Source organism: Netta rufina (genome assembly GCF_964035555.1).
Source record: "Netta rufina genome assembly, chromosome: 5".
NCBI lineage: Eukaryota > Metazoa > Chordata > Aves > Anseriformes > Anatidae > Netta > Netta rufina.
The window spans coordinates 25775698-25802375 of record NC_140128.1 but is presented as its reverse complement, the minus strand read 5'-3'; the positions used below and the strand labels follow the sequence as shown (position 1 = coordinate 25802375).

General features: G+C 36.8%; 1 protein-coding gene across 2 annotated transcripts in view; it reads right to left on the bottom strand.

Annotated features, from left to right (window-relative positions):
* SPRED1 (sprouty related EVH1 domain containing 1) overlaps positions 1–26678 on the bottom strand; it is a 60183-nt gene that overhangs the window by 22146 nt on the left and 11359 nt on the right. The window contains exons 2-3 of one of the 2 annotated variants that reach the window (XM_084287539.1): positions 7879–7923; positions 1622–1796 (exon numbers count right to left, since the gene is read on the bottom strand). In XM_084287539.1, coding sequence (XP_084143665.1) covers positions 1622–1796; positions 7879–7923 — 220 coding nt within the window. The remainder of the gene's footprint in view (positions 1–1621; positions 1797–7878; positions 7924–26678) is intronic. The other variant, XM_084287540.1, reaches the window with a different exon arrangement.

Sequence of the window (26678 nt, the reverse complement as noted above, 5' to 3'; positions counted from 1 at the left end):
TTGTCTACTGTCAAATCTATTTGGACTAGAAAACCAGTTGTTTGGCTTCATTAAGAAAAGGTTATAAGCTGTGCTTTAAGTGAATCCACAGGAATATCACTAAGAACAAACATAGGGCCATTATCTACACAGAAAATAAAGAGCAGAATGTTTTTTAGAATCGATGACCTGATCCTTATCTAACAAAAGTTCTCTTCCTGTCCCTGCTATGGGGGAGGAATCTGCAAACATATTTATACTAATATGGACTGGATTTTGGACAGGAAGATGAGCAGACACATTTAAGCCTTCTGCCAGAAGCGGAAACGAAACAAGGCTTGCCCAGGGGAATTGGGAGAGAGAACACAAACACTCATGCCTGCAACATTTTCATATGCATGCTGGAGAAACTTTAAGTCAGCCTTCAATTCTGAGCATTTTATTACCTTAGATTCTGAAGGCAAACAGTGAATGTTGAAAGTATTAGGAATTAAGAGAAAATTGTCAAGTACTTCTAAATGCAATTAAGCTGCTCAAAAACAGCTTCAGTACGGCTAAAAAAAGTTCTAAAGGGAACTACTGCAAAGTGAGGAAGGAACTGCAGGTGCACATAGCTGTGCGGGAACACAGGGTACTCTGCTAACAGCACTACGCCTCGCTGAAACAACTGAGTCAGCAGAATTTCTATTTATATGCTCTCTTCCTACAGCAGTCACAGTCAAGGCAGAAAACTCAGCAGTCCTGCCTCAAGGAAGAAATTGGTATGCTTGAGAAGAATCAGCAGCATGGCGTAGAGAAGTAATTCTACCTTTTAGGCTTACACAGCTTAAGTTTAGGGAGTTGTAGATTATTGGCAGAAAACAGTAAGCCTTTGATAGCAGTCATTAAGATAGAGATTTTGTGCTTTTCCCACTTTGTTTCCAGTGTAAGACATTCCCTTCAAAAATCGACTGGCATGCAAGTAACCCAGCAAACATTAGTAAGCCAATTCCATCTTCCATAGGTCTGCAGGTAGCAACAGCTGATACTCTACACCAGTTTTCCTTTTGGGAGGCTGACTTTCATGGTGCTATTTAAGACAAGTTTGTTACAGCTATTTATTGTAGTTGATAAATTAATACTGTCTACATATTTGTTAAACCAGATGAATTTTTGGACCTGCTAATAACTTCATGATTTCTTCCAATAGAGAAGTGGCTTTCATGTAAAACAGCTACCTTTTAATTACCATAATCAATTACTGAGAAATTCCTTCTGATTTTGTGTTCTTAACAAGTTCTCATTTTCTAAATGCTGACAACACTGCTAATAAACACAGTGTCATCAGTGTATAAACAGGTCAACAAACAGATTTTACTTTGACCCTCCATTGGAAAAAAAATGACTAGCAAAATGTTTTTGCAAATGGATGAAAATCTACAGTGAAAAATTATGTTTTAAAGTTGCTGAAAGATCAAAATCTTTAATTCTAGAAATGTTTGGTATTACCTAAAATAAATAGTTGGATGTCTCGGTATATAGTCATATGAATAAGCTCAGCAACAGCATTAGATTGAGACTGTAAATTTACTTTCCAGTCTACAAGCAACAATATGCAAGCACTAGGTTCTTTGTTGAACACTAAACAGATCTCAATTGTTACCGTTTTATCCCTGAGTCGTTCTCCATGGATAAGAAAATCAGCACAGCTATTCTCTTCCTGGGGAATGACTTTGAAGACTGTGACACAGCTTAGTCCACCCCCTCCAAGTGGTAACCATCCACCACTTGAGTCATCCCGGGTCATCACCACAGCTCGCACTCGTGCATAACTATTACTGGAAGAGATGCAAAAGAAAAAATTAGTTTTACATAAATGCAAAACAGCTAAGTCTAGTTAAGAAACATGACAAAACAAATAAAGAAGCAAAACAAACATCACAACAAACCCACAACCAAGATCAAAATAATTCATGTAGTGGAGGTTCACTGCTTTCGTAACTGTCACCTAGGAGAAACCAGTCTAAGATTCTAATAAACATTCCTCCCTAGTTTTATGCCCTCATTAGGACGACTTCACAAGTATCCTCTTTTACTTGGAGTATACATGTGGGTTCCTTGCAAAGAAACTGAACCAGACAGTGCAGTACCTCAGAGTCAAAATTTATATTTTTCTAGAAACTTTGCAGTCAGTGATCTAGCTGGAGAGGGCCAGTGGCAGGAAGAGTACAAATCAGCTCTTGATTTATTTTAGACTAATCATGAACCGAGTCAGCCACCATGAAATCACACAGAAAAGAGAACAAGGAAGCAGAAAGAGGTCAGGCCTTCTGCCACTGAAATCTAAACAAGAACAGGCTTCTAGCCAGAAATGCTGCTCCCTCCTCCCTCCCTCCCACATAGAGAGCCCCTCCTTTGGAAGGGGTAAGTCAGAACATACGTGCTGTGGGGTTTGACAGCAGAATTGGTTATGACTACTTAAAAACTAGTATTTCTATTAGCTGGTTCTCTCCAGTGCTTGCAGCGTGTGGAAAATTACTTGAATTTTTACAATTTAATGGCTTTTTCCATCATCTAGCATTTTTATGAAATAAACAAATAGTTATCACTTCATTCCTTAAAAGCCCGATTTCTTTTGCAGAATCCCAGAAAAATAGTTTGTGGTAATCTTCTCTCTCACCTTTTATTTATTTCAACGACACGTTTTAGTTTTGAGTAGGAATTTGCTGCTACTTGTGTTGGAAAACCCTGTGGTTTGTCATGGAATTTATATGATCCTATCCTACATTTTACATATGGTTTACTGTATGAACAAGTATCCCACCACTTCAAGAAAAATAAGCTTCATGATACCTTGCTTGAGTACTTACACCAGTCAGCATTAGCTTTGTAGAATTTAGTATTTCCTGTTCAGTCCTTAAAAGGGAACAAAGCTATTCCTTCTGTACATAAATATGCATTACAGCCATTACCAAACTGTTGTGTTTGAAAAAGACTAAGGTCTTTTCCCAAAATAACAGAAGGTAAGCTCTTTTGCATAATTAATATATTACATTTGCAGACACACGCATGATTCACACATGATTCACATATATATATATCTGTGTATAAATGTGTATGTAAATATAAAATAATTTTGCTGCTCAAATACATAAAGGTCTGCAAAATGGTGAAAAAACAAGACTATCTAATTTTAGCTTATAGGCAAGTGAAGTTGCTTGTAGAGACTTTGTTTACCCCACAAACTAACCTCCTCCTCCTAAACTCAGTTAAAATGACAGTTCAGTCAACATTTTACAGCATTTCTATACCAGTATCTCTTAATAACTTCTCCCATACAGCAGATAAAGGATTGGATTTTTCTTGATTATATTTATTGTATGCATCTATCAATTCTAATGTCTGAAAATAAAAATTGCTGTAATTTTGATGCTTAACAGTATTACCGAAAGTTGAATTGTTCATTGTTTTCAGTCACTACTTAACTCAGAGATAATTTCAGATTGCAACTGGCAAAAGTAATCATTTATCTCTTACTGTCCCAGGTGAAGAGCCTCCCCTGACAGAAACTGAAGACACCAGGACTTTTCTATGAAACAGTAAGAAATAGGATGCACTAACTGGTTAAACTATATTTCCACTATACTTCCTTCAAGCTAACTACAAATTTAGCTAAAAAAGTTATTTACTCTATAAATTTGGCTGTCAATTTAGCTGAATAAGTTTTCTTTGGCATACTAGAACTACTGAAGATGGTATTTAAGATGCAGTAAAGGTTCGGTTTAGTATCTTTTATGGACACTCACGGAACTTCACTTAGGCTAAATGAGAAAAATTAAAACACTACTTTTAAATGGTAGTTTGCACTCTACAACCATTTTCTTTTCAAGAATTGAAGGAGAAGCAAAGGTAGAAGATGCATATAACTTCAATAGATATCTCAGTATCAATATATCAATAGCTACTTCCATTTCCCAGAAGTCTTCCGGAATTTTTTGCCCCCCTTCCCTATTGCAAGAAGCCTATCTGTGTCTAGTTAACAATCTTACATTTCACTTCCATATTTTGTATTCTTTAGACTATTTGAAACAATATGTATCCTTTCAAATATTTTAGAAACTGTCAAATCCACTCCATTAATGCAAGAACAAAAATAAAAGTGCCCAGCAGGCAAATCTGTAACATTTAATGAATAACCTTTTAAATAAAAAAAAAAAGATTATTTTTTATGACAACTACCTTATAAGTTAAGTAGATGGATTCATTACTGTGCTTGTTTAACAATACCCAAAACAATGAAGAGACTGCTTTATTTAGTTATTTTATTTTAAAGGAACTGACAATTATTAATGATAGCTATTTTTAGTAATGACACAAGCTGGCAAAGCAGCAGAAGGTCTTAAGAGTGATTTAAATTCCTAGAATCCACTACAAATGAACTGAAGATGCTGAACCAAAGCACACCACTGCTGCTACTGAAGCCACCCAGCTCTCCTGTGTCTTCTTAAGTGAGAGCCCTATCTACATTTCAGAACGTCTATAACAAGTTGCTAAAATGTTGGGATGGTTTAGCTGGGAGAAAGAGCACAGACAGTGCTCCCGTATTTTTCAGCACCAACCCTACAGTATTTTTAAAACCTGAGAGCCTGACATGTTTACCTGCTCTTGCACGTTCAGGTATTGCTGATAGAGCAGCTAAACAAAAGAAAACCAGCCAAACATGGAAATCAATTGAGCACTGCTCTGATTAAACCTTTTATTAGAACTACCACAAATGTGAAGCATAGCATGAAGAGCAGCACTGCAAGAGCAGGTCCAGACCTACCGTATCACATTCAGCGTTTCCTGAGAAGCTCTGATTTTGGTTGTGGTCACTGGAAACTGTTGAGTCAAGGGCAAGCTTTATGGGAAACGCAAAACAGGATTTTGCCCATAAAAAACAGGTGCTCCTCAATAATAAACCCTGAACAGCAGCGAAGACTGGGGAAACCCAACAGCACATGGAAACCCAACACCAACTCACAGTTAGGGAAATGGGACTTCTCTCTAACAGAAGAGTGCCTCAGGTAAGGAGGTGAGTATTGCATGTTTATGTGATTACAACAAATTAGAAATTGTGATCACACTGATTTTCTCCTCATAGTTAGGTATCACTAAAAGTGCAGCATGTCTGATCTGTACTCCTATTAAACTTGAAAGAAAGTAATTTTAAGACAACACAGTATACTTTCTACTCAGCACTCAGCTATTGGATTTGCAAAGTTTGATTTTAAAAATACTATCATAACACAATTACTGAAGATGATTCTTGTATTAAAACCAAATGATGGAAATGGGTGAGCTAAGTAACCTGAGAAAGTATTGGGAGGGCAGAAACAAAGAACTACAAACCGTAAGTGGACTAGGAAGATACCAAAGACACAGTCCTTGCTTGCTAACAACTTTAAGAACATCAAGCATTATGATCTGACCACAGGTTTTAAGGGCTCTCAGCTCCCTCCAAAATCTGTACTGTACATTGTTGTAATGCTCCTGGGCCCAAAGTGACTTATGACCTGAATGAACAAACTGCTGCTCCTTACTGGGAAACACTCCACTGACCCTGACCAGCAGAGATCTTCAGCCTAGCAACTCATGAATAACCCCTTTGGCAGGGGATTGGGTGATGTCAGGGGAAAAGACACACCCTCCCACCCCCCCCCCCCCCTTTTTTTTTTTATAATAAAAATAAAGTTATTTTGTTAGTTCAGGGTATTTCTTACTTGTAATATCAAGCCAATTAAAGATACCAAAGCATTATTACAACATTTGTCCTTTCTTCCATTAGCGATCCAAAAGAGAATGAAGGTTAAGAAATTTCTGCCAAAATATTTTTCCCAGAGAAAAAGATGAAGAGATGTTGAAGGGTAGGAACAAAACCAAAAAAGCAGCTATCTTGTTGCATTCCATTTATTTTAACCCACTTTCTAGGAAAGGGAAGGCTTCCATGCTGATTTATATTATGCATTACATATCTTTTATATCGCATCTTGCACAGTTCTATTTTAAGGTAGGACTGAAAATTAATAAGTGGTCCCAAAAATGTTTGTAAAGGCAACCGAACTGTAATTGTATTTTTTTTTTCCAGTGCTATGAAACTACTACAGTCACCATCAAAAAATGGTTCTGCAACTTAAAAACTGAACCGTACAAGAAACTGACCCTCCTAGCTTAAGGAAAAATATTTAGTGTTATGGTTTCTTTCCAATCTGGAAAGCAGCTTTGCAGAAAAGGACCTCAGAGTCCTAGTAGACACCAAAGTTGAACACGAACCGTGAACGTGGCCTTGTTGCAAAGAAGGCCAGCAGTATCCTGGAGGAGACCTGCCCGCAGGTGGAGGGAGGTGCTCTCCTCTGCTCAGCACTGGTGAGGCTGCACCTGGAGTGCTGGGCTTCCCAGTTCAAGCGACATGGAGCTACTGGCCTACAATGGGTTACTAAGGTAATTCAGGGCCTGGAGCACCCTCATGCAACGCAAGAGGCTGTGGACACAAACTGAAACACAGAAAGGGTCTAACTGAACATCAGGAAACACTTTCAGTAAAAAACAACAAAAACTCTGCTGAGCAGTGGCATAGGTTGCCCAGAGAGGTGTGGACTCCCCTCAGAGATCTTCAAAAGCCACCTGGACGTGGTCCTGGGCACCCTGCTCTGGGTGGCCTTGCCTGAGCAGCGTGTCGGACCTCCAGAGGTCTCTTCTAACCTCAAGCATTCTGCAATTTGTTTGCTTGTTTACTATAATATTTCAAAGCACAACAACTTCAATGAAACATCTTAAAAAAAATAGCTATTATAGGTTAATTTATCATAAATTCACATATTTTGAAGTATGGGTTGTTATTGCACAGAACTACTAGATAAATACTTCTGACAAGGCTAAGGAAAAAAAGTGATTTTGAATTCTGAAAAATCTTGACACACTTCGCTATGAAAATACACTATATTTGCTGGCATACAAACAACAGCTCCAGGCTAATCTCTGTGTGAACTTGTCATGGATCAAGGCTCCTTACCTTTGGTTGGCACTTTACACACGTACTTTAACCCCTCCAGCTTCTGGTGCTTGTATGTTTTTAGCCTCACCCAAAGAGCTTGGCTTTTTATGGTTCTTATTATCCAAGCAGCTTTGCAGATGATTTTACTATTCCCAACTAGAGAAGTGTTCAATGAGTAAGTGCATGCCAGGAATACCAAAAGGTAATACCAAACCACCATACTAAAGTCTATTTGACTTGCAGATAACCTTTGTTGAGTATCATTTCAATTTAGAAGAAAGTAAGTAATTTCATCAGTATCACTTGACCATATTGGTAACCTACTGATGATGAAAAGCCTTTTGTTACAAAAGGTTTAGAGAATGACTGCCACCAGCATGAAACATTAATGAATTATCTGCAACAGGAGATGCAAATATAGCACTAGTAGAATGCTGAGCAAAACATAATTTACAACAAGAAAATAAATGACAGCATATCCTATTATTTTGTGTGTAAAAGAAACAATGTATTTTTTTGCCCATAATAATAACTATACACGAGGCTTTGCCTGACATGTCTGTTACCATTCTCCTCAACATTATATCAGAACACATACCAAGCTGTCATACTCTTAAAAGGCGAAACTAGATTTTGTAGTATTTCTCTCTCTAGTATTTCTGTAGATTTTCCCTGTTAAGAAAAATCTCCTTTTCTCTTTTAAGAAATGGGAGGTAAAAGGTATGCTATAAGGACAGAAGGTACAGCAACCATGCCTGGTTGCCATGCTTAGGATTTTTTTTTTTCATTTATTTATTTTTATTTTTGAGAATCTTAGTAAGAAAAGACATGGAGTTTCAGGAGGAACCATAGACAAATGTTGGTATACTTAGGATGTTGGTACTCACACTAACTTACAAATGAATAGTTGGGTTCCCATCACACTTTGGACTCTGCAAAAAAAAAAAAAAATGAATTGGACATTCCTGCTTGAGCAAAAAGATACCTACAGAAGCCTGAGCTACCAAGCAACCTAGCCTGAACCCAATATGGCAGATAGAAAAGGCTACATGGGAAACGATATTACCTAAGGAGGTAATAATTGGTATCCCAGAAGAGACAAAAAAAAAAAAATACATACAGTGCTTATTTAGTAGGAGAGGCAATATAACTTGTAAAACAATGTGTTTGACAGTCAAAAGGGAAAAATGAGACAGATGAAAAAGTGTCCAAAATGGGAAATTGTCTAAACAGTATACTGATGTTAAGTGTTGTCTTGCACATAACACGAGGAAAAAACAAACCAAAAAATGGTAGCACTAGAATCACATTCCTATCTGAATACAGAAAACTCAAGATTTGTGACAGTGCGAAATAACTGAGGCTGCAAGGAAGAATGGCTATTGTTGCAAGAGTTTTTACAAAAAGCAAGAATGCATGACGAACTGAGAAGCTGCTAAAAATTTTGAAAACCATGAAAATTACCAAGTAGAAATTTGACATTTGTGTGAATAATATTTAACCCTGCTTCTCAGCTCTTCTTGTTTAATAATAGTAGATAGTCTCTGTAACTATATATAACTGTATGTCATCCATGATCATAGGTTACATGAAATAACCTTTAAGTAGATTGAAGGAGGTCACATCACAAACCTGGGTTGCACCTCTTTCAAAGAAACTGCCTTCTGTAGGCTGAAGTTTTTGTAATGGTATGGCTTTCGTAACACAGTATGATAATAGCATATTATTTGGAAAATTGCATCTGATATCAAATACACAAGCAAATAAAAACTTTCCCAAATAAGTTAAAAAGAACCAAAGTAACATTCAAACATGGGGTAACATGTTTTAGATAAAGGGCAGAACTAAGAGAAGCAGCAGAAACAGTAAGGAGTACTCCTTCCTTGGAGAAGTGAGTGAAATGAGTGGGACTTCCACGGCTACCTGTTTAACAGAGGAGTGTTGGTACTAGGTGCTCCTGGACTAAATTCCTTCCAATTTTAGGCAGGTGGGACAACATAATATAAGTGGTTAGATCCTGCTAATCATATGCTTCCCCAGGCCTAACAGACTTCCTGCAGAAAACTGTTATTTCTCCTTCTCTTTACACACTGACAGCCACGAACTCCAGAAATACCCAGTCTCTTCATCCCAGTCCTGCTTCTACTCTCTCTCTCTGTTCTCATTAGTTTCTTCCTCCACCTTATCCTGGAATTCCTGAAGATCCAGAGAAATATCTTCACTGCATTTATAGCACAGAATTGCCAATGACTCTTCATAATCCACGGAATCACTACTTGTTTCTTACCACATAGCAGTTGAGGTATTGGGTACTGAGGCCATGTATTAATTGCAACTTGCTTACTATTGAAACGTAGAGAAAAAAAAAATCCATTAAAGAAAAAAAAACAACAAACAACAACACAAAACAAGAGTAATTTAAGAAAAGTTTCTGTTCCTTCTCATCCTTGCAGAAGCAGAGAAATGTCTAAAGAAAAGATGGAAGATGAGCTCTGGCACTTCAGTAAACTTAAGAAAAGGACAAGGTTGAAGCCTGAGGCAGATTCCACCAAAACTAACACAGCTTGACACTTTTAGTAAATACCCTCAGACAACATCCATCCAGTCAAATTTTTTTATTATTAATTTTTTTAAAATAAAGCTTACATATTCAGTTGTGACTTATTTTCCTTGGAATAGCAATGCTTACTACAGTTGATAAAAAATAAAGTTCAGAGTCAATGAGTATCTGAAAAACAAGTCCGAATTCTCTCTTCTTGGGACCATTTTCCTCCACTCTTACATACAAAGCCCCTGAGCTTCACTCAAATATGTGAGTACAATTAGATTATGCTTGTAGTCAAAGCTATTAGTCATCTAGCCATCAAGATTAAGGATGACAGGACTCCGGAATCCCTGTTAACAGGAAATATGAATGCATTAATCAACAAGTCACTTTGTAATAACATTCTTGACCAGTAAAATAAGATGAAGGTAACTAATACACTGAAATAAAACCATGGAATTTTTTTATGAGCAGTTTTAGCTACCCTAAGAAGGTGTGACTGCCTGTACTGCATATATGTTATTTTCAAACAAGCATCTATGTAATTTTTATGCTTCTTGCAGTTAAAAATAGTACTCCACAAATGTCCAAAAAACTATTACTTGTCACCTAACACATCTAAGAAATTATTCTGCAAAAATAAGTACAAAAGAGACAAACTATAAACTGCTATACTTTCTCTAACACACTGGAAAACATAGTCTCCTATTTTACGTTCACTATATCTGAATTTATTTCAGCTTATCCTGGACTATGGGACAGCAACCACCTGTAATAAATTTAATTCAATAAAGCCCTGAATGCATGATGATATTCAGTATATAGTTTAGCTGCTGAACTGCTACATACATCTTTTGCCAAGATATTTAGTGAAGGAAAAAAAAATAAAAAAATACATGTCCCACTCAGTTTATTTTCCTCAAGCAACGCTTCATAGGGAGGGCAACCACAAATTTAAATTTAAACCTTGCAGTGTTAGAACGAATATGTAAAAGGCCTACCTAGATCATTCCTGACATTCATTTCCCATTTAGCCTGCACTGAAAACGTTCAGAATCAAAAATCAAATAAAGCACATCAGCTTATAAAAAAATAACTTTCCTTTAAGTGTCTTGCTGAGCTTTGATGTTACTAATGAATATGGAATAAAATGTTTTAAAACTATATGCTTTAAAACTGTAGTTGATATTGTTAAATCTAAAGCTTGTCTCAACATTTACATTGAAATGACTTTTCAGGGACCTTAACTTGTCCATAGGAAAATGATCCTGGAACACAATTTACTTTGCAAAACAATCACTAATGCTACTTTTTTTTTTTTTTTAATGTAAGATGACAAAAAAAACAGGCTTCCAAAATTATGTTTCAAACAGAAACAAAGTGGACAAATCATAAATATCCACATTAACAAATCAGAAAGAAAAGAAGCCAAACTGCAAAATGCTTAACAGGATTTATTTACTCTGGCACCATAGCCAGAGTAAATAAGAAAATCTGAACCCAGTTTAAAGGACCATAACTTGTCAACTTCCAGCTCTATTTTAAGAGTTTCTGTTCAGCCATTGAAAGGAAGTTACCACTCCCCTGTTATGCAGCGCCACATGTTGCAGTCTGAATCAGTTTTTTTTGTTTTGTTTTGTTTTTTGTTTTTTTGTATTTCCCCCCATCAAAAGACACACTAGAGGGAGAGACGAAGAACTGAGACAGATAAGTGAAAGACAAACGCGGAGACTTCTGTTACAATAATCCATCAAAGGAGAGGAAACAAGTTTAACAAGATTATACAAAATGTTTTAACAATGTGCCCTTCACATTGTTAAATGTGAATACTTCAGAATGAACACTGTGATTTACTTAGCCAATATGTAACTGTATGATCTATGTTTGATAATCTCAGTAATAATTAGTATCCTTAGCCAGCAGTCTCAAGCATAGAAGTGATTCACAAGTCCTAAGGTCAGAGAACATCGGAATGTTAACAGAGCATCAGAAAAAAAAATAAAAAATCAAATCCTGTTGTAACTGCATTCCCTACTCCAACTACAGTGTTCATGAGTTTCTACAAAAAGCAATACTTAATGAATACATAGTTCATGCATGAACACAACAAGCAGCAAAATAACTAAAAGGCCTCTCAGTACAAAAGGAAGACTACTTAAATTTTTTATTTGCTGCTATTCCAGAGGTTTAAAAGCTTATAACCAATTACTGAGAAAAAGAATACAAGTCATGCATGTGTTTTCCCCTGAAAATATATAACATCGAAATAAGAATATGTGCACACTTCATAACTAATATCTAGTCATGAGAACTCCTATAATAATCACTGAATCTCTCAAAGTCTACTCAGCAACTGAAAATGGCTCCCTAAGCTAGTTTTTCCTTGTTTTGGCAACAACAAAGTCCTAAACAAAAAGTTACAACACTGAGATCATGAGATGATTTAGTGTAGTGATAACATCTTGTTGCTTCCTCTTTGAACTTTTCACAACCATTAATGCCATTAGAAGTTATGGGCCTGGGGTAGGACTTCACCATAAGGAGGAAGTGGTGAAAAGGGTGCTGGAGATAGTTAAGGGAAGCTGCACAAAACCTATGATTGGAGTACAGCAGGCCATAATGAAAGCTCAAAGCAATTGTTAGACAGCAGAATCCAGACAAGGAATAAAGAAGTCCTCCTGCTCCAGTCGATCTAAGAGACAAAAATGGCACATCAGAACAATTAGGCAGATTTTTGTGCAGCTGACATCTGTGTTGCACAGTTTTACTGGACAATACTTACGGCAATCCACCCTAAAAATGTTTTAAGTACAACTATCTGCCATTTCTGTTACATAAAATACAGTATGATTAAATAGCAAAGTAGTATAAAGTATAAATCTGAAAAAAATTACTAGGTCAATGTAGTGAGATACATACTGAGCCATTCCACAAATATTTGTGGGCTTGTATTTAACAGAACTGCTAACAGTGAATCCTGACTGCATATCTGAAGAAATACAAACAGAAAATTAAAGACTGCTGCTTAGAGAGACAGAAGAAAAGATTATGTATTTGATAAATATAAGGAGAAAACAGACTGGCAGAATGGACAAAAATGGATGGTGAAGCTCAAATACAAGGAACAGAAATCTGAATTTGGTAAACTACCAATTTCATCTTTATTTTTTGCTACAGAGTTCTGCTCTTCTAGCAAGAGAAGGGCCTTCTCTACTTATACCCCAAGCACAAGATCTAATAGGAAAAGTAGTTTGAATTACAAATAATTTTATCTTATTAAAAAATTAGACTGAGTACTTTTATCTGCAATGAGACTGTCTGAATAATCCCAATAAGCCAGGAAAAGTCATTAACTGCTTTACTAGCTAAAGAAAAGTAATCAGCATTTTATTAAGCATCCTGAAAAAATGAGGTCAAATGACCAATAACACATTACAAGTAGTTTTTTCCGTGATGCTAATAAATATATATTTTTTAAAACTACATAGAATTCCCTATTTAGGGATTTGAGCTTAAATGACCAACTGTATTACAAAAGTTCATCTGAGAACTCTCCAGACTTTGTTTACAACCCAAGATTAAGAATGCACTCGTCACATCTGAGCTTGTCATGGTGGATGGGGGCTTTTGAGGAGTCTGCTTCTTGAATTTGGTTGCACAAATGACAAAAAATTACTGTTTGAATGGATGAAAGAATACTCCCTAGTCATATAGTAATTCCTAGACAGAATTCATTTGGCTGTAATTTTTTAATAACACTTGCAGGAGAGGTTAAGACTTGTTTTTTATTGTTATTATTTTTAAGCTTATTGACTGCAAGAAAAATCAAGAGAGAAATGCTGGTTTGTGTTTACGGGTTCTAGAACCACCACTCCGCATTGTAACTACCTATGACTAAAGTACCTCTTTCTTACTTTCTTTGTCTGTATGTTGACTGGGAAGCGTTGTGCGACTGGTACTCAATGCAACCATTTATTTGAGGCATTTTCACAGAAGACTTAGTAAAAACCAGTATTGACTATTCCACATGAAAAGCTGATGTTTAAAGAAAAACAGCTGACACAGTTGTTCCTTTAGGAAGCGCAAAAAAGAAAAGATTGCCCAAGAGTTATTTAAGGGGAAGAAAGGGGAGCTAAAAATGCCAGAACTCAAGTAACAAAAATGAAGTAATAGATGTTTCAAAAGTCAGTTACATGAACAGATCAGGGTTGGGGGTGGTGGTAGGGAATACTGCTTGCATAAATTCCTCCCTACCACGTAAATTAAAAAACAAACACAAATAGCATCCCTTTTTCCAAAAAAAAAAAAGAAGCAGATAAATGAGGAAAAACTGGATGCCCTTCTTCAATGTATGCAGCACAAACACTAATTGTGCATCTGTGTATATATGTATGTGTGTATGTATGTATATATGATATAGGTACCTATATCCCTCCCGTGTGTGGGAGAAACATAATCACAAACCATATCCTTGTTCAGCATGCAATTTGTGTGCAGTGACTTTCTATAATATACTGATATCTTCTGCATTAAAAGGGAAGTATAAAATTTGTAGCTAAATCTAAACCAGTAAAAATTGTTTTAAATTGGTTCCAGAAAATAGGGGAAAAAGTGAAGCACTGAAATTTAAATTTGTAAGTGCATATGAATTAAATCCTTTCCAACAAATACAAGCTGCCCTATTACAACGTAGAGCTGTATCATGTTAATCTTTTTAAATAACATAGGTGGAAAACTGCTAGGGATAATGACTGAATGGAAAGAAAGGTTAAGATGCATTTATACAGCAAGTAAGCATGATGATGAAAATGACAGCAGTCAGAATTATCTCTTGCAACCACTTTCTGCATCCTGATTTCAGAAAGTCTTTCAATACTGATGATAGTTCTCCACTATCTTCTACCAACAGGTCCAGGGCCCCCTTCATACCTGCACTAATGCTGCTGTTATCTCAAGCACTTAAAGTAAAATGACTTAGTACTGTTGCCAGAAGTACAAGCCTCTCTCTACTCCTCTCCTGTCCTAATAGTTTATTCTTGCCATGCACTTTCTCCACTGCTTCTGCAAGTAGGCAGCAATCAACACCAGGATGCTGATGTGAATCAAAAGGATAACTTCAGTCCAGAACAATTATCCAATCTTAATCAGTAAACGACTGATTTTTGGTATCGAGGCTCTCTTGTAACTGCTCAAAATGGTTCTGGAAACAGAATATATATTCCACACAAGTTCTATGGCAGAGCCTGAACACATGTATGAGAGCTTGCTTCACATTCAGCAACTGCTGCCAAGCTCATTCACATAAACCTGTTTAGCTCAGGACAGGATGGGGCAGTCACATTAAAGCCCAGTCAGAGCTTGGCTGTTTCTCTGCATTATGTATGGATTTTGAGATTAATCCACAACTAGCAATATGGATATTTAAGATTTAAGTCATAAATTTTGGCACATTCTTTCTGCAGTATCAACATAACCTAAATCTTAAATGTTCCCTTTTCTGGCTTCATACATGTGGAATGATGAGCACCAAACGTGTAAGGCAGTTATGAATAGTTTTCTTCCTCCCAAGAAACATACATTTACTTTCTCTAAATTCTTACTGCTAGAAGTTTTGGCCTTCATTGTATTTAGTAAATCCCAGTTTACATGCTAACAAAATAGACTGAGTTTCCTTTATGTAAGGACTGAATACACAAAGGGAAAGCCCTCTTGATTCCAGATGATGCAAGGGGATTAGCTCTGGTAGCACAGAAAATGGATCTTCTGAACACTGCAAAAAGTTTATCCCACAATGTGGTGAAAACTGAGAGGCAATGAAAACACAATTTTTGGGAAATACAACTGAAAATACATCACAATATGAGAATCAATTACAAGCACATGCTTGTAACTTCAAATTTTGATATAACTGATCCACCTGAAACAGTATAATAAGTACTATCTTGCTGCAGATTAAAACCAAAATTTTACTCTTAATAATATTACAGTAAATTAATACTAAAGTTCGTAGCCTTACTGTACAAATTAGGAAGTCTGGATCCAAACTCCAATGGCTTAGCAAAGCTTAAGAACACCAAATCTGGACCTTTTTAATGGAAAGGAATTATGGCAACCAGCATTTTGAATAAAGTTTAACATACAAATATGATTTGTTTGAAGTGATTCACCAGCTCATCTTCGCTGATACATTTTACAATCATGATCATTAAAGGATATTTCCTTTAAAATAATAATTAAAAAAAAGTTTTAAAATAGAAAAGTAGCTTTTAAGAACAACCTAGAAAATTTGACAGCTGACCTTTTTGCTAGAAAACATTTATTCATTTTAAGGGATAAAAAAAGATAAAGATGAGTATACCAGTAGTGAACAATTTGTGGTGTAGATTCTTTACATTTTAATTGAGACTGGTTAATTTAGTGGTACAACATATTTTCCAAACTGCAGTGCTATTGGCATCATGAACCACTGCTGCTTGTTACCACTTCTTTAGTTTGTGCTCCTGCATTATTATGCCAGGCACATAAGGGAGAGGAAATACAAATCTCCTCTCCTCAAAAGAAGAAAAAAGTAGCTGCAAAACTTGAAGGGTTTTCATGTATTCATCCTTTAATAAGGATCATTATTTACAGAAGGTTATTCAGTATTTGTTGAGAATGCAAGGAAATACAAACCTCATGAATTTCAAGCTTTCAACACTGAGTTCCAGTACACTGGCACTCAGAAGAAAAGCAGCTTCCAGATTATACTCATGCAAGCATTTTGACACAGACAGACTATGCATCTCCATGAGACAAATTAAAGGGCGATGCTCCATTGAATAGTCATAAGGTAGGAGTACAGTATACCATGCAGAGCACATAAATGATATATACAACTCTCATTTTCAGACCTCCTGATTAATTGTAAGATTTTATTCATAGGAGTTGTCTAAACAGTCATATACACAGAATTCTACCAGTGATTCAGCATTTGTAGGTTTGCAGCAAAAATTATTTGATCTTGTGGGATAATAGGAAGGCAACTAAACCTGCTCACCTAAATCCAGCATGAATGAATCCCTACCCCTTTCTCCTCCCTCAGTCTCGGGGCACAATTCTGCTTCTTCCTTTGTGTTAGCTCAAACTATTATGCAACGGTGAAGAGAGCTGGTTGCGCAACCTAAGCAGAAAATCCAACAACCCAAAAATATTGCTTTGACAGATCAGTGCCCCAAATCACCTGCAGTCATTCTCCTCAGATCTAAGGCAAAGGCATTGTTGGTGAATGCAAACAAAGGTAACTCCCCCTTTCAGAGGCAGCCCAAAATGAAGCCCAAAGTTTCATCACGAGAAATGCAGATTTACAGATTTAAAAGCTTATGTTATTGTTATTATTTTTGCATTTATATAAATTCACCTTTAATCCAGAGGAAAGGCATAAAAGTTGTTCTCTATTCCATATATAAATTTTAATTCTAAATGGTTCTCTCCCAGCCCCCTTTCCTTTAAACTGCTTTAACTCTGGTTTAAATCAATCTGAAGCTGATGACCAATGGAGTAGCAGGGTGTCTAACATAAAAATCCATCTGTTCCTTCTATGTAGTATTGGAAATCTACTCAAAATTACCCCTTTCCTTTAAAAGGCCCAGAAAACAAGAAAAATTTCCTCTTGCATGTGACCTATTTCAATCAATGTGGATATACTAAGCACACACTTCCACCACCAGGTGTGCATCTTAGCCAAATCTCATTCAGCCAGTACACTGCTACAACTGTTTTCTAGATATATCTATTAGTGCTAACATTCAGTTGCACTTATAAAAAAAAAAAAAAAAAATCAAGCTAGAGGCTGAAAGCACTGCAGCCTTGTTTCAGAATAATAAGTAAATTATTTTACCATTCTGACTTGAAACAAGCCCTGTAAGTGTGTTTATTCATTTGCTCTTGATCCTTACGTTCCAGCTTCCCAAGCAGCAGCTACACAGTTAAGAACTGATGCTATTAGAATAAACTTCTGGTGGGAAGTGCTAAGAATTCACCCCGCTGCCTACCAATCTATCCAGAAATCTGTTCTCACTCCTACTTCCTCCTGTCTGTTCCTCTCTGAAACAGCAGTAGGGGGGTAGGGAGTTTGCCTTTCCTCTACTGGATCACAGTTGTGTACATGAACTATACCAGACCATATGGCAATCTCTTACAATTTGTACGAGGCAAAACAAGCTCCCTAACAGCCCAATCCAAAGAGATCAAGATAAAAGAGAGCTACAGATACAGAGCGCTCACGTTTCTGCATCCACACAGACCAGTTCCTAAATTCTGCCCATTGATTGAGGTAACGTTTTGCTTCCAGAATTCTTCAGGACAGCAAGACACTTGCCATATCCCCACACACATTCATACTTTTACATTTACAGCTGACATTACTGACATTTACAGCACGCTCCAGGTTTTCTCTCCCTTGTACACAAAACTAGCCGGCTGCCTACATGCAACTTGGAGTAGCTGGAGAAAAACTGAAGACTAGGATTTATAATTCAGCACACAGGAAGGCTCTGACTTGAGGAAAATTACGTATTAAATGAAAACCAGTACCTGTTTAATGAACAACACATGCAGAGGACGATCCTGCTCACAAGAAAGTAAAGCTGAAGGGAAAGGTTGAAAGCTGAAAAGAGTCCTCTGTTGCTGCCTGGAACCTGATAGACTGAGGCAGGCCAACCAGAATCACATCAGGATGGATTTTAAACATTTTACTGAACACCAAAGTGCAAAAATCCTATAAAACCCAACCCTCAGTCACAGGACCTCACGAGAAATCCCATTACCCAGGCTCAACAAGAATGTGTAGGCATCTCACAGGGGCACAACCTTTGCATATGTAAAGTTGCATTTAGCTCTTTGGTAAAATGGGGTAATGTGATCAAATACAATGGAATAGGATCTTGCTCATTTCCTTTTCTTTAAAGTTAAAAACAGATTGTTATAGAGACTTGATTTTCAATCTTACAAAGTAATAATTAAATTTTACAACATTTTTTAGCATGGCAACCAACTATTTTGAGTAAAATGGTACAAAACTTTGTCTACCTTGCCATACCAAAGTTTAGCAAACATTACTTAAATGAACATACAGGAAGCTGACTTGCCAGAAAACAGCTCCCTCAGCTAGAACTGCACAATTTTTACTTTTTAATAGAGAGTTGAATTAAACTTGTAGAGTCATTAAGTAATTAAATTATATTTGCATAACACAATAATCTAATTTTCTTACTGTCGTGGTTTAACCTGGCTGGCAGCTAAACACCACGCAGCCGTTCACTCCCCCTCCCCCTCCCTCTCTGGGACGGGGGAGAGAAATGGAAAGTGAAGCCCGTGAGTTGAGATAAAGACAGTTTAATAAGACAGGAAAATAATAATAACAATAATAATAATAATAATAATACAATGGTGATACTACTACTAATAATATGTACAAACAAGTGATGCACAATGCAATTGCTCACCACCCGCTGACCGATGCCCAGCCTAACCCCGAGCAGTCCGTCCCCCTCCCCCCGGCTAGCCACCCCTATATATTGTTTAGCATGACGTCAGATGGTATGGAATACCCCTTTGGCTAGTTTGGGTCACCTGTCCTGGGTCTGTCCCCTCCCAGCTCTTACTGCACCCCCAGCCTGCCTGTTGGCAGGACAGAGCAAAAGGCTGAGATGTCCTTGGCTTGGTATAAGCACTGCTCTGCAACAATTAAAACATCGGGGTGTTATCAGCACTCTTCTCATCCTAAGCCAAAACACAGCATTCCACCAGCTACTAGGAAGAAAATTAATTCTGTTCTAACTGAAACCAGGACACTTACTTTGACTTTACTGTTCAGTATCACGTTTTGAACTTCTTTAATATCATATAGATAGCTTATTGAGAACAAGAAGCAAATTTATCATGGGGAGAGATGAGCAAACCAAAAGCAGCTTAAGGGTAAAGGGCAAAAAACCCACACAGACAGGTGACTGCCAACTAACTGGACATACACCTGGGGCCTGTCTAAAATAAAATATAACTACAATAAGAATTGAAGCTTGACTATAGCTTGCCATTGCTTCATTTCTTCTTCAGATTTAATGTTGTACATAATATAGAGACAGACACGGGCCTTACACGGTATGACTGACATTGTTCTGCCTTTAATTTACAGGTGCTAGTACATCTGTAAAGTGCAATCACAGATCGTGACACCTGTTATATTAATACCATCCACACTACATTAAGGTCAAATATTTATCCCTCTGGAAATTAAGAAATTCAAACATTTCTATCTGTGCACAGTTCATTAAAAAAAAAAAAAAAAAAAGAAAAAAAAAAAGGACAGAGATAAGGAATCGGGTGGCTAAGATTTTAACACAATTGAGCCCTAAACTAAGAGGAAACCTAACCACAGCTGTACTTGCCCTAAAGATGCAAATGATTTACTGTAACACTCCTGTAGCCATGACTAAAGATTGCTACTTCCAGAATAACAAAGAAAAATAATTTTCTTGTACCTGATAAGCAGCAATTACATGAAGGAATCTTTTTATTTTCTTGGTTCTGCTTTTTGTTATAGTTGTGAATTACAATGATTAAGATCCAAAAACTTAAAAAGGTTCAAATGCTACTGTGAAAAAGCTTAAGGGTGTTAACTCTCCCTCACTTAAGCCTTACACTTAACACTGGCAAGTAGAAGATGTCACTAGCCTGTTAAATTTCCAATATTCAGAAGACAACTGTTAAAAAAACTCCAAAAGAAATCTTGAAATCGATGTTTAACAGCAACGAGTTAAAATATTAAGTAGTCTAAAAGTTAAAATTAAAATATTAAAAATGCAGAAGTCCAACAGGGTGATAAAGATTTCAGAAAGCTCACCAAACCTCTTTAGAAACAAGTTTCTCTAATTCACGCCACAATAATTTAAGGTTCAGTTAGTGTCAAGCACCATTATTTCTTAAGGGCTTTTCTCAGACAGATTATATGTCAAATAGATTTAACCCCAGAGATGTAACATGATCTTATAATAGTTATGACTAAATTACAAGTTTTAAAGTAGACAGCCATCAAAGTAAGGAGAACAGGCAATCACGGATTCAGGAAATGTACATTCCCCCATAGTCAGCTAATGGCAACTTTAATAGGATGTGATGGATTTTTCTCCACCAGGAGAAAATACTGCCTGCATTTCTGCTTCAACAACCCACGCCAGCTGACTAATGGAGTTATATTTTTGTCTCGTATGAGGATGGTTACTTGCCCATCCTCTAGCAGTTGCAGAATGAAACAGTAACAGCAGCTGCGGGGTGAACAGAAAAGCTGCTCTATTTGGTAGCCGAGATCCAAAGCACAGGCCTTTTCCTCCAACAGTGGAGCTCATTTTCAGTCACAGGGTGACGAAAAGACACTGTGCAGAACAAGACCACTTTTAGGGTCAGTTAAACTGAAGGCACTTTTAAGGAGTAAAAAAAAATAATAAATAAAAATAAATAAATCTTCATCGAGAAATACAGGATTCACAGGAATTAAAAATGGGGTTCTTAGACAGATAAGGGCTCTTAAAGCTTAGAAGTTGTTGGAAATATCCTCGTGGATCAAAACATATTTCTTAAAAACAACTCTTACCAAATGCTGTTGAATGTAAAAACTAATAATACTAAAAGCTAATAATAAAATAAAAATAATAATAAAACTAATAATAAGCCTAATCATGAAAGACCCGTCCCAAAGAAAGACTTCTGCCATGCACTACTGAATAATCAGCATATGCCTGCACTAGAAACATCTTTTTATGCAAGTATTTGGGCTTCAGTCCTGCAAAAATTTAAACATATCAGTCTGAGTAGACCTACAGATCTCTGTGGAAGTCTACAGAGTTTATCACACACACAAATGCTAACACATATTTATAAGCCTTGCAGGATAATTGCTTTTGGCAGGATATAAATAACACCGCTATAACGTGTTTCAGAATCGTGGTCTCCTGCCTTCAGAAGCAGGAGCTCTGGTGAAGCCTGTCACTCGTCATATACAGAATGGCAGCTGCAGAGCCCACAGAGACATTTAAACTTCTCTTTGCATTTTCTTTAAAATCTCAGAATAGCGTATGGGCATTCTTTTAAAGTAGCAAGAGAGCTAATGAATAAAGCCTATAAAAATTGCCTAGAAATGCCTTCTTACTAGTGCCATGGATTCCACCATGGACTGGAAGCAGTTCTTAGACAAACTATCTATAGCTTCCAAACAGCACATCAATTAGGCAGGGGGGTTTACTAGGTATTTTTCTAGAACCTAATGCACTGGGTGACAGGGCAATAACTCAATACGAGAAACAGTCTTAATAAAGGACTCTAATGTTCACTGTACTATACTTCAATGAAAGAAAAATTAAAAATCTGCTACAAGAAGAGCTATCAAATAACAAGACAGGCATCTGAAATAATTTTAGAAACCTAATGCTGGTAGTTTGCCTAATTGACTTTTAAATGCATACCTAAAGCTAGGCCTTAGATTTCTCTCCTTACTTGTCAGTCTTTTTCCTCTTTTCAGCATTGTCTTCCTGTCTCTTTTGCCTTTCATTTTAACTTCCAGTAGGGATAAACTCGAGCAAAAAGAGGGAGCTTTGGCGAGTGCCAACGCCACCGAGAATTGCACACAGAGCATCCATAACCTCCCACAGGCAGCACCACTCCTGCCAGCCCCGGCTGGGGTTGAGACCTCTATGGCAGGGGGCCCAGCTCTAAGAAGGGGAGAAGAATTAATATACTTTGTAGACACAGGTAGCTCTCACAGCACATTTACTCACCCTGCCATTTTTCCCCCTGCTTCACTCAATTTTTTTCCATGAGATACCTTCCTTTCTTTAATCCCACCTTGAAAAAAATGAGACGGATTTGCTGATGATACATCTTTGAGATTTTACAGTTGAGAAAGCATTGTGTGCAGCAAGATTTAAGGTACAATTTACTTCTGAGAAACCGCGTATAAGAAATTCAACAATACTAATAGCAACAAGGGGGAAAAGTAATTTAAAATACTTGGCAGCTATCATAATTGAATACAATTTCACATTTACAGTTTGTATTGCTTTGGCCCAAACAAAGAGAAATTCCTTTCATTCAATCAATTTCTATTAAATACATTTTGTTTCAGGTATAAAAATGACAGACCGACCTATGGAACACAGAGATAAATATGGATATATTTAACTTCTAAAATCTAGAAGCCTTCTCGTTGCACCTCAGACTACGTATCTAGTGTGAAGCTGCATCTCACAAAGTAGGTTAGATCTGACAATAAGCACGCACAGTCTTGGAAGCATAATGAAACTGCCCTTCTGATAGCTGAGGTAGAAACAAAGCAGCTTGGAAGCACTCATGAGCCAGCCCTGCCTGCCCCGGAAACTGAAGGAGAGGGCACAGAAGTCCCCTTCTCACTTCAGGAGGTGCTCGTTCAAGGCCAAAGCCCAAGAGTGCCAGTACTGCCAATTTCCTTTCTCCTCCTAGTAGGATATTACTTTACATCAGAAAGCAAGCTGTTGACACTGACATGAACATAAATGCAATGCATTTCCTAACAAAACCTGAATTGATATGTTTTCCCCTTGAACCTTGTGTAGCTACTGGAAGCACTGCTGTTTCATCTCATCACCTTATTCACGTGGTTCTTGTGAAACAAACTGTTTCAAGAAAAGAAATATCCATGCAGTACACAACGCTCTGAAACAATCCATTTAGATACTAAAACTAATTTCAAGTTCTAATACACAAACATGAACAGCAAACTAAGTGTACCAAGAGACTGAAACTGAATGATCTGGCATAGCAGTTTCAGCTTACTTCAACTTCCAAATGCCTGAGAACACAACATTTACTCTGAGAACAGATACACCATCTAAAGCTACACTGCTACTAAAGCAAAAATGAAGTACTACCAGACAACCACAAGGTAAAATTTTCCAACAAGGAATCAAGGAACAAATAATATAATCCATCCTGACGAGGAAACGGATATGCATGGAATTTAACCACGTATAGCAAGTGGGAAAAGTCAGAGAAAGGATGTCAACAAGAATTTTTGTCAGATCCTTTACAGCAATTCTTACATTTTTATGTAAAGCATTAACATCTTAAAATAGCAATGATTTAGTGCTGTATTTTACTGTTTTGTAATGTCCTCTAAATGCTTCGGGCAAATAGACCATCTCTGAAGAGCTTCAATATCTCGCGTTTCTCGAACATTTTCAAAGGGAGATTTCCAATGTCATTTCTAAGCAATGTCAAACTCAGAGAGGAAAAATTTTAGCTGACCCTTTTGCAGCTTTAAGGTAGTTCTGACCATCATCTTCTTTGTCACAAAAACTTCCCCAAACTGTTTCAAACCACAGATCTGCTTTACCATTAAAAAGCAAACAAGTGAGCAGTTAAGTTCAGTGGATTTCAAATAAATCTACTCCCACTCTCCCTCATTAACTAATCTCAACTGTAAATTTGCTTTAGATGCTTTAAGAGGTGGCTATTAACTACATAGAGGCAAAGTTATTTTGTGTGTCAAAATGACAGCACCAGTGCTGTTTATTCAGTGAAAACTGGATTTGTCAGTGTTGGTGAAACGCTGGGTATTAATGGAATTCTTTTTATTTCTATTTTAAAGGGCTTGTGTACTTATGTAACTTTACCTTATACTGAAACACTTCACAGTTTGACAGAAAGGATTAAAAAAAAAAAAAAAAAAAAAGCATTCTGAAGAGTTAAGTATTTCAACTTATGTAAATAGTCTATCAAAACCCAATTAAACAAACCCACCTCTAGGACCTATCAGTCATACAACAACAAAACTTCATACTATTTGGGAAAGGCTTTTAAAAAGAAGTTCAGATTAACACCTCTTAAAACAAAAACAAAAAACTACACATCATAATTATGCAGATTTGCTTGTGAATACCCCTGTCCTACATAGCTTTACAAAGGAATATCAACTTCCAGACCTTCAGAACTACAGACAGATAACTTCATGCACTCTCAAATGCTACCAGTAATACTGAATTCATCTCATCTCCTGTGGATCGTGGAACCTCACTTGGTAGCAGCCTCAACAACTAGATTTGTGAAGTGCCACTGCAAGGCTACAGATTGAAATTAATAATCCACACTCAAAACATTTTAATTTGTGAAGAACATGGTATGTAATGGAGTTCACAAGGCAGGAGATTAATAAACAGAAGTTCTGTCATTAGGAAAAAAAATGAAAAAAGATACAGAGGTAATATGTAATCCTGCCTACTTCCACTGACACATTAGAACAATTTCTGATCATGCTCTCTGTGGAGGTTGAAGGCATACAAATACTATCTGCCAATTTTAACCTTGAGAAGTATCAATCTGAACTTCCTGAGATGTACTGAAGTAATGCACTAAGAAAAGGTCAGACTAAGAGAACTTGCTACTTTTAGACCAGCACTGTTATTGCCAAAGGATATATTCCAAAGAAGCATTCTCTGACGAAACTCATAGCAGAGGAAAGCAGAAAGTCTTTTGAAGAACATCATTTTCCCGTTTAAATAAAGACAACAAAATTTGCATCCTAACTGAAAATGATACAACAAACTGATTTTCCTAGTCAATGATAAAAACTTGAATGGCACCTTTAAATTTAACTGCTAAGATTACATTTCTTTAGAATAAAATATACCTTTTTGACAATACAGGAAAATAAGGGAGCATACAAAAAGAAGTCCTCTCAAACACACCCTAGATCATAGATAGATGTTCATGCTAAAACTGGGAAATGACAGTTACGCTTTCTCCACTGTAAATATGCCTAACTATAATTGAGGCAAAGAAAAAAAGTAGAAAACAGGTCATGTTACTATAGGGTTACACTCAGTGCAGATACTGTGAAACCTGCGCTCTGCCAAAGATGTTACACTTACCTCTGATAAACTTCAAATATTTTGTACACTGCCAAAAAGTAAACCTTCAACTTCACATGAAGTAAAGCCATGTATAAACAACCCTCCCCTAAAATGCTCAGATACCACTGGAGGCACTGACTGACATCTCAGCTGCTTGCTGGTTTCTTTTCTGGCTTTGGTGTCCAAGATAACATACGGGCTTCACAAGGTGAAGATAACTAACTCTTCAAGTTACCAGAAGCTGAAAAACGTGATTGATTTAAGCTGTAGTGACTTTCACTACTATTTCAATCCTCCTTTAAATTAGCAAACAATAAAATTATAATCTTCCTTGACATATATACTCCAATTTCCTAATGAAAGGCTTACTAGCACTGTTTGGTAACCATTTGGTAGCAAGATTGGTAACCTAAATATACTACTGATCTACCCCAGGATGTAACCTTGCAATAAATTATTTTTTTTAGTAATGTTTACTAGAGAAGGCATATTGCCTCCTTGTGTTTTTGTACTATTGTACGGTATATTTATATTCTTAATTTTTTACTTTAGGGTGGAAAACGGTGAATTATAGTTTTGTATCCTGGACACTGAAGCTTGAGAATTAAGTTAAACTGACTTGAATCACAGATGTGTGTTGTTATCATTAGGATTATGTTCTTCTTGTCCCAGACCAGCAGCGTTTCTCAACTTTGAATTATCTAAAACAAAACCAACACTTCCTAAGGAGACAACCACTAAGAAAACTTGGTTTAACACTCAGACTGTGGTTTTGTGCATCTCATCTGGCAATTTCTACACTTCAGCAAATGCAAGATAAAGAGCATAATGATTTAGAGCAATCTTTCAATTTTATAAACAATTAAATATTTCTTCAGAATATTTTAAGAGTACTCAGCTCCCACCCCCAAATATTGCTGTCACTGCATGAGAAACAAACAGGGAAGCAACCTTAGAAAACATTTGGTCAAAATCACTCTGGCCCTTCAGAAATGATACTCCTTCCTTCCTTCGACATGTAAAAGTTACACAGGATCTCTCTTGTAACTTCTCTACTGAAATAATCTCTTCCTGAAGCACATGGCAGAGATTTGGATCATCATGCCTTATGTGGGATGGTATGTCGATCAAAGCTCATTGTTCGCACCCACAAGTTGGAAGGAGCACGAAGACCAAACATTAAAGCTTTTACTTCCACTTTTATCTTCAGTGGTAAGGATCAAGCTCA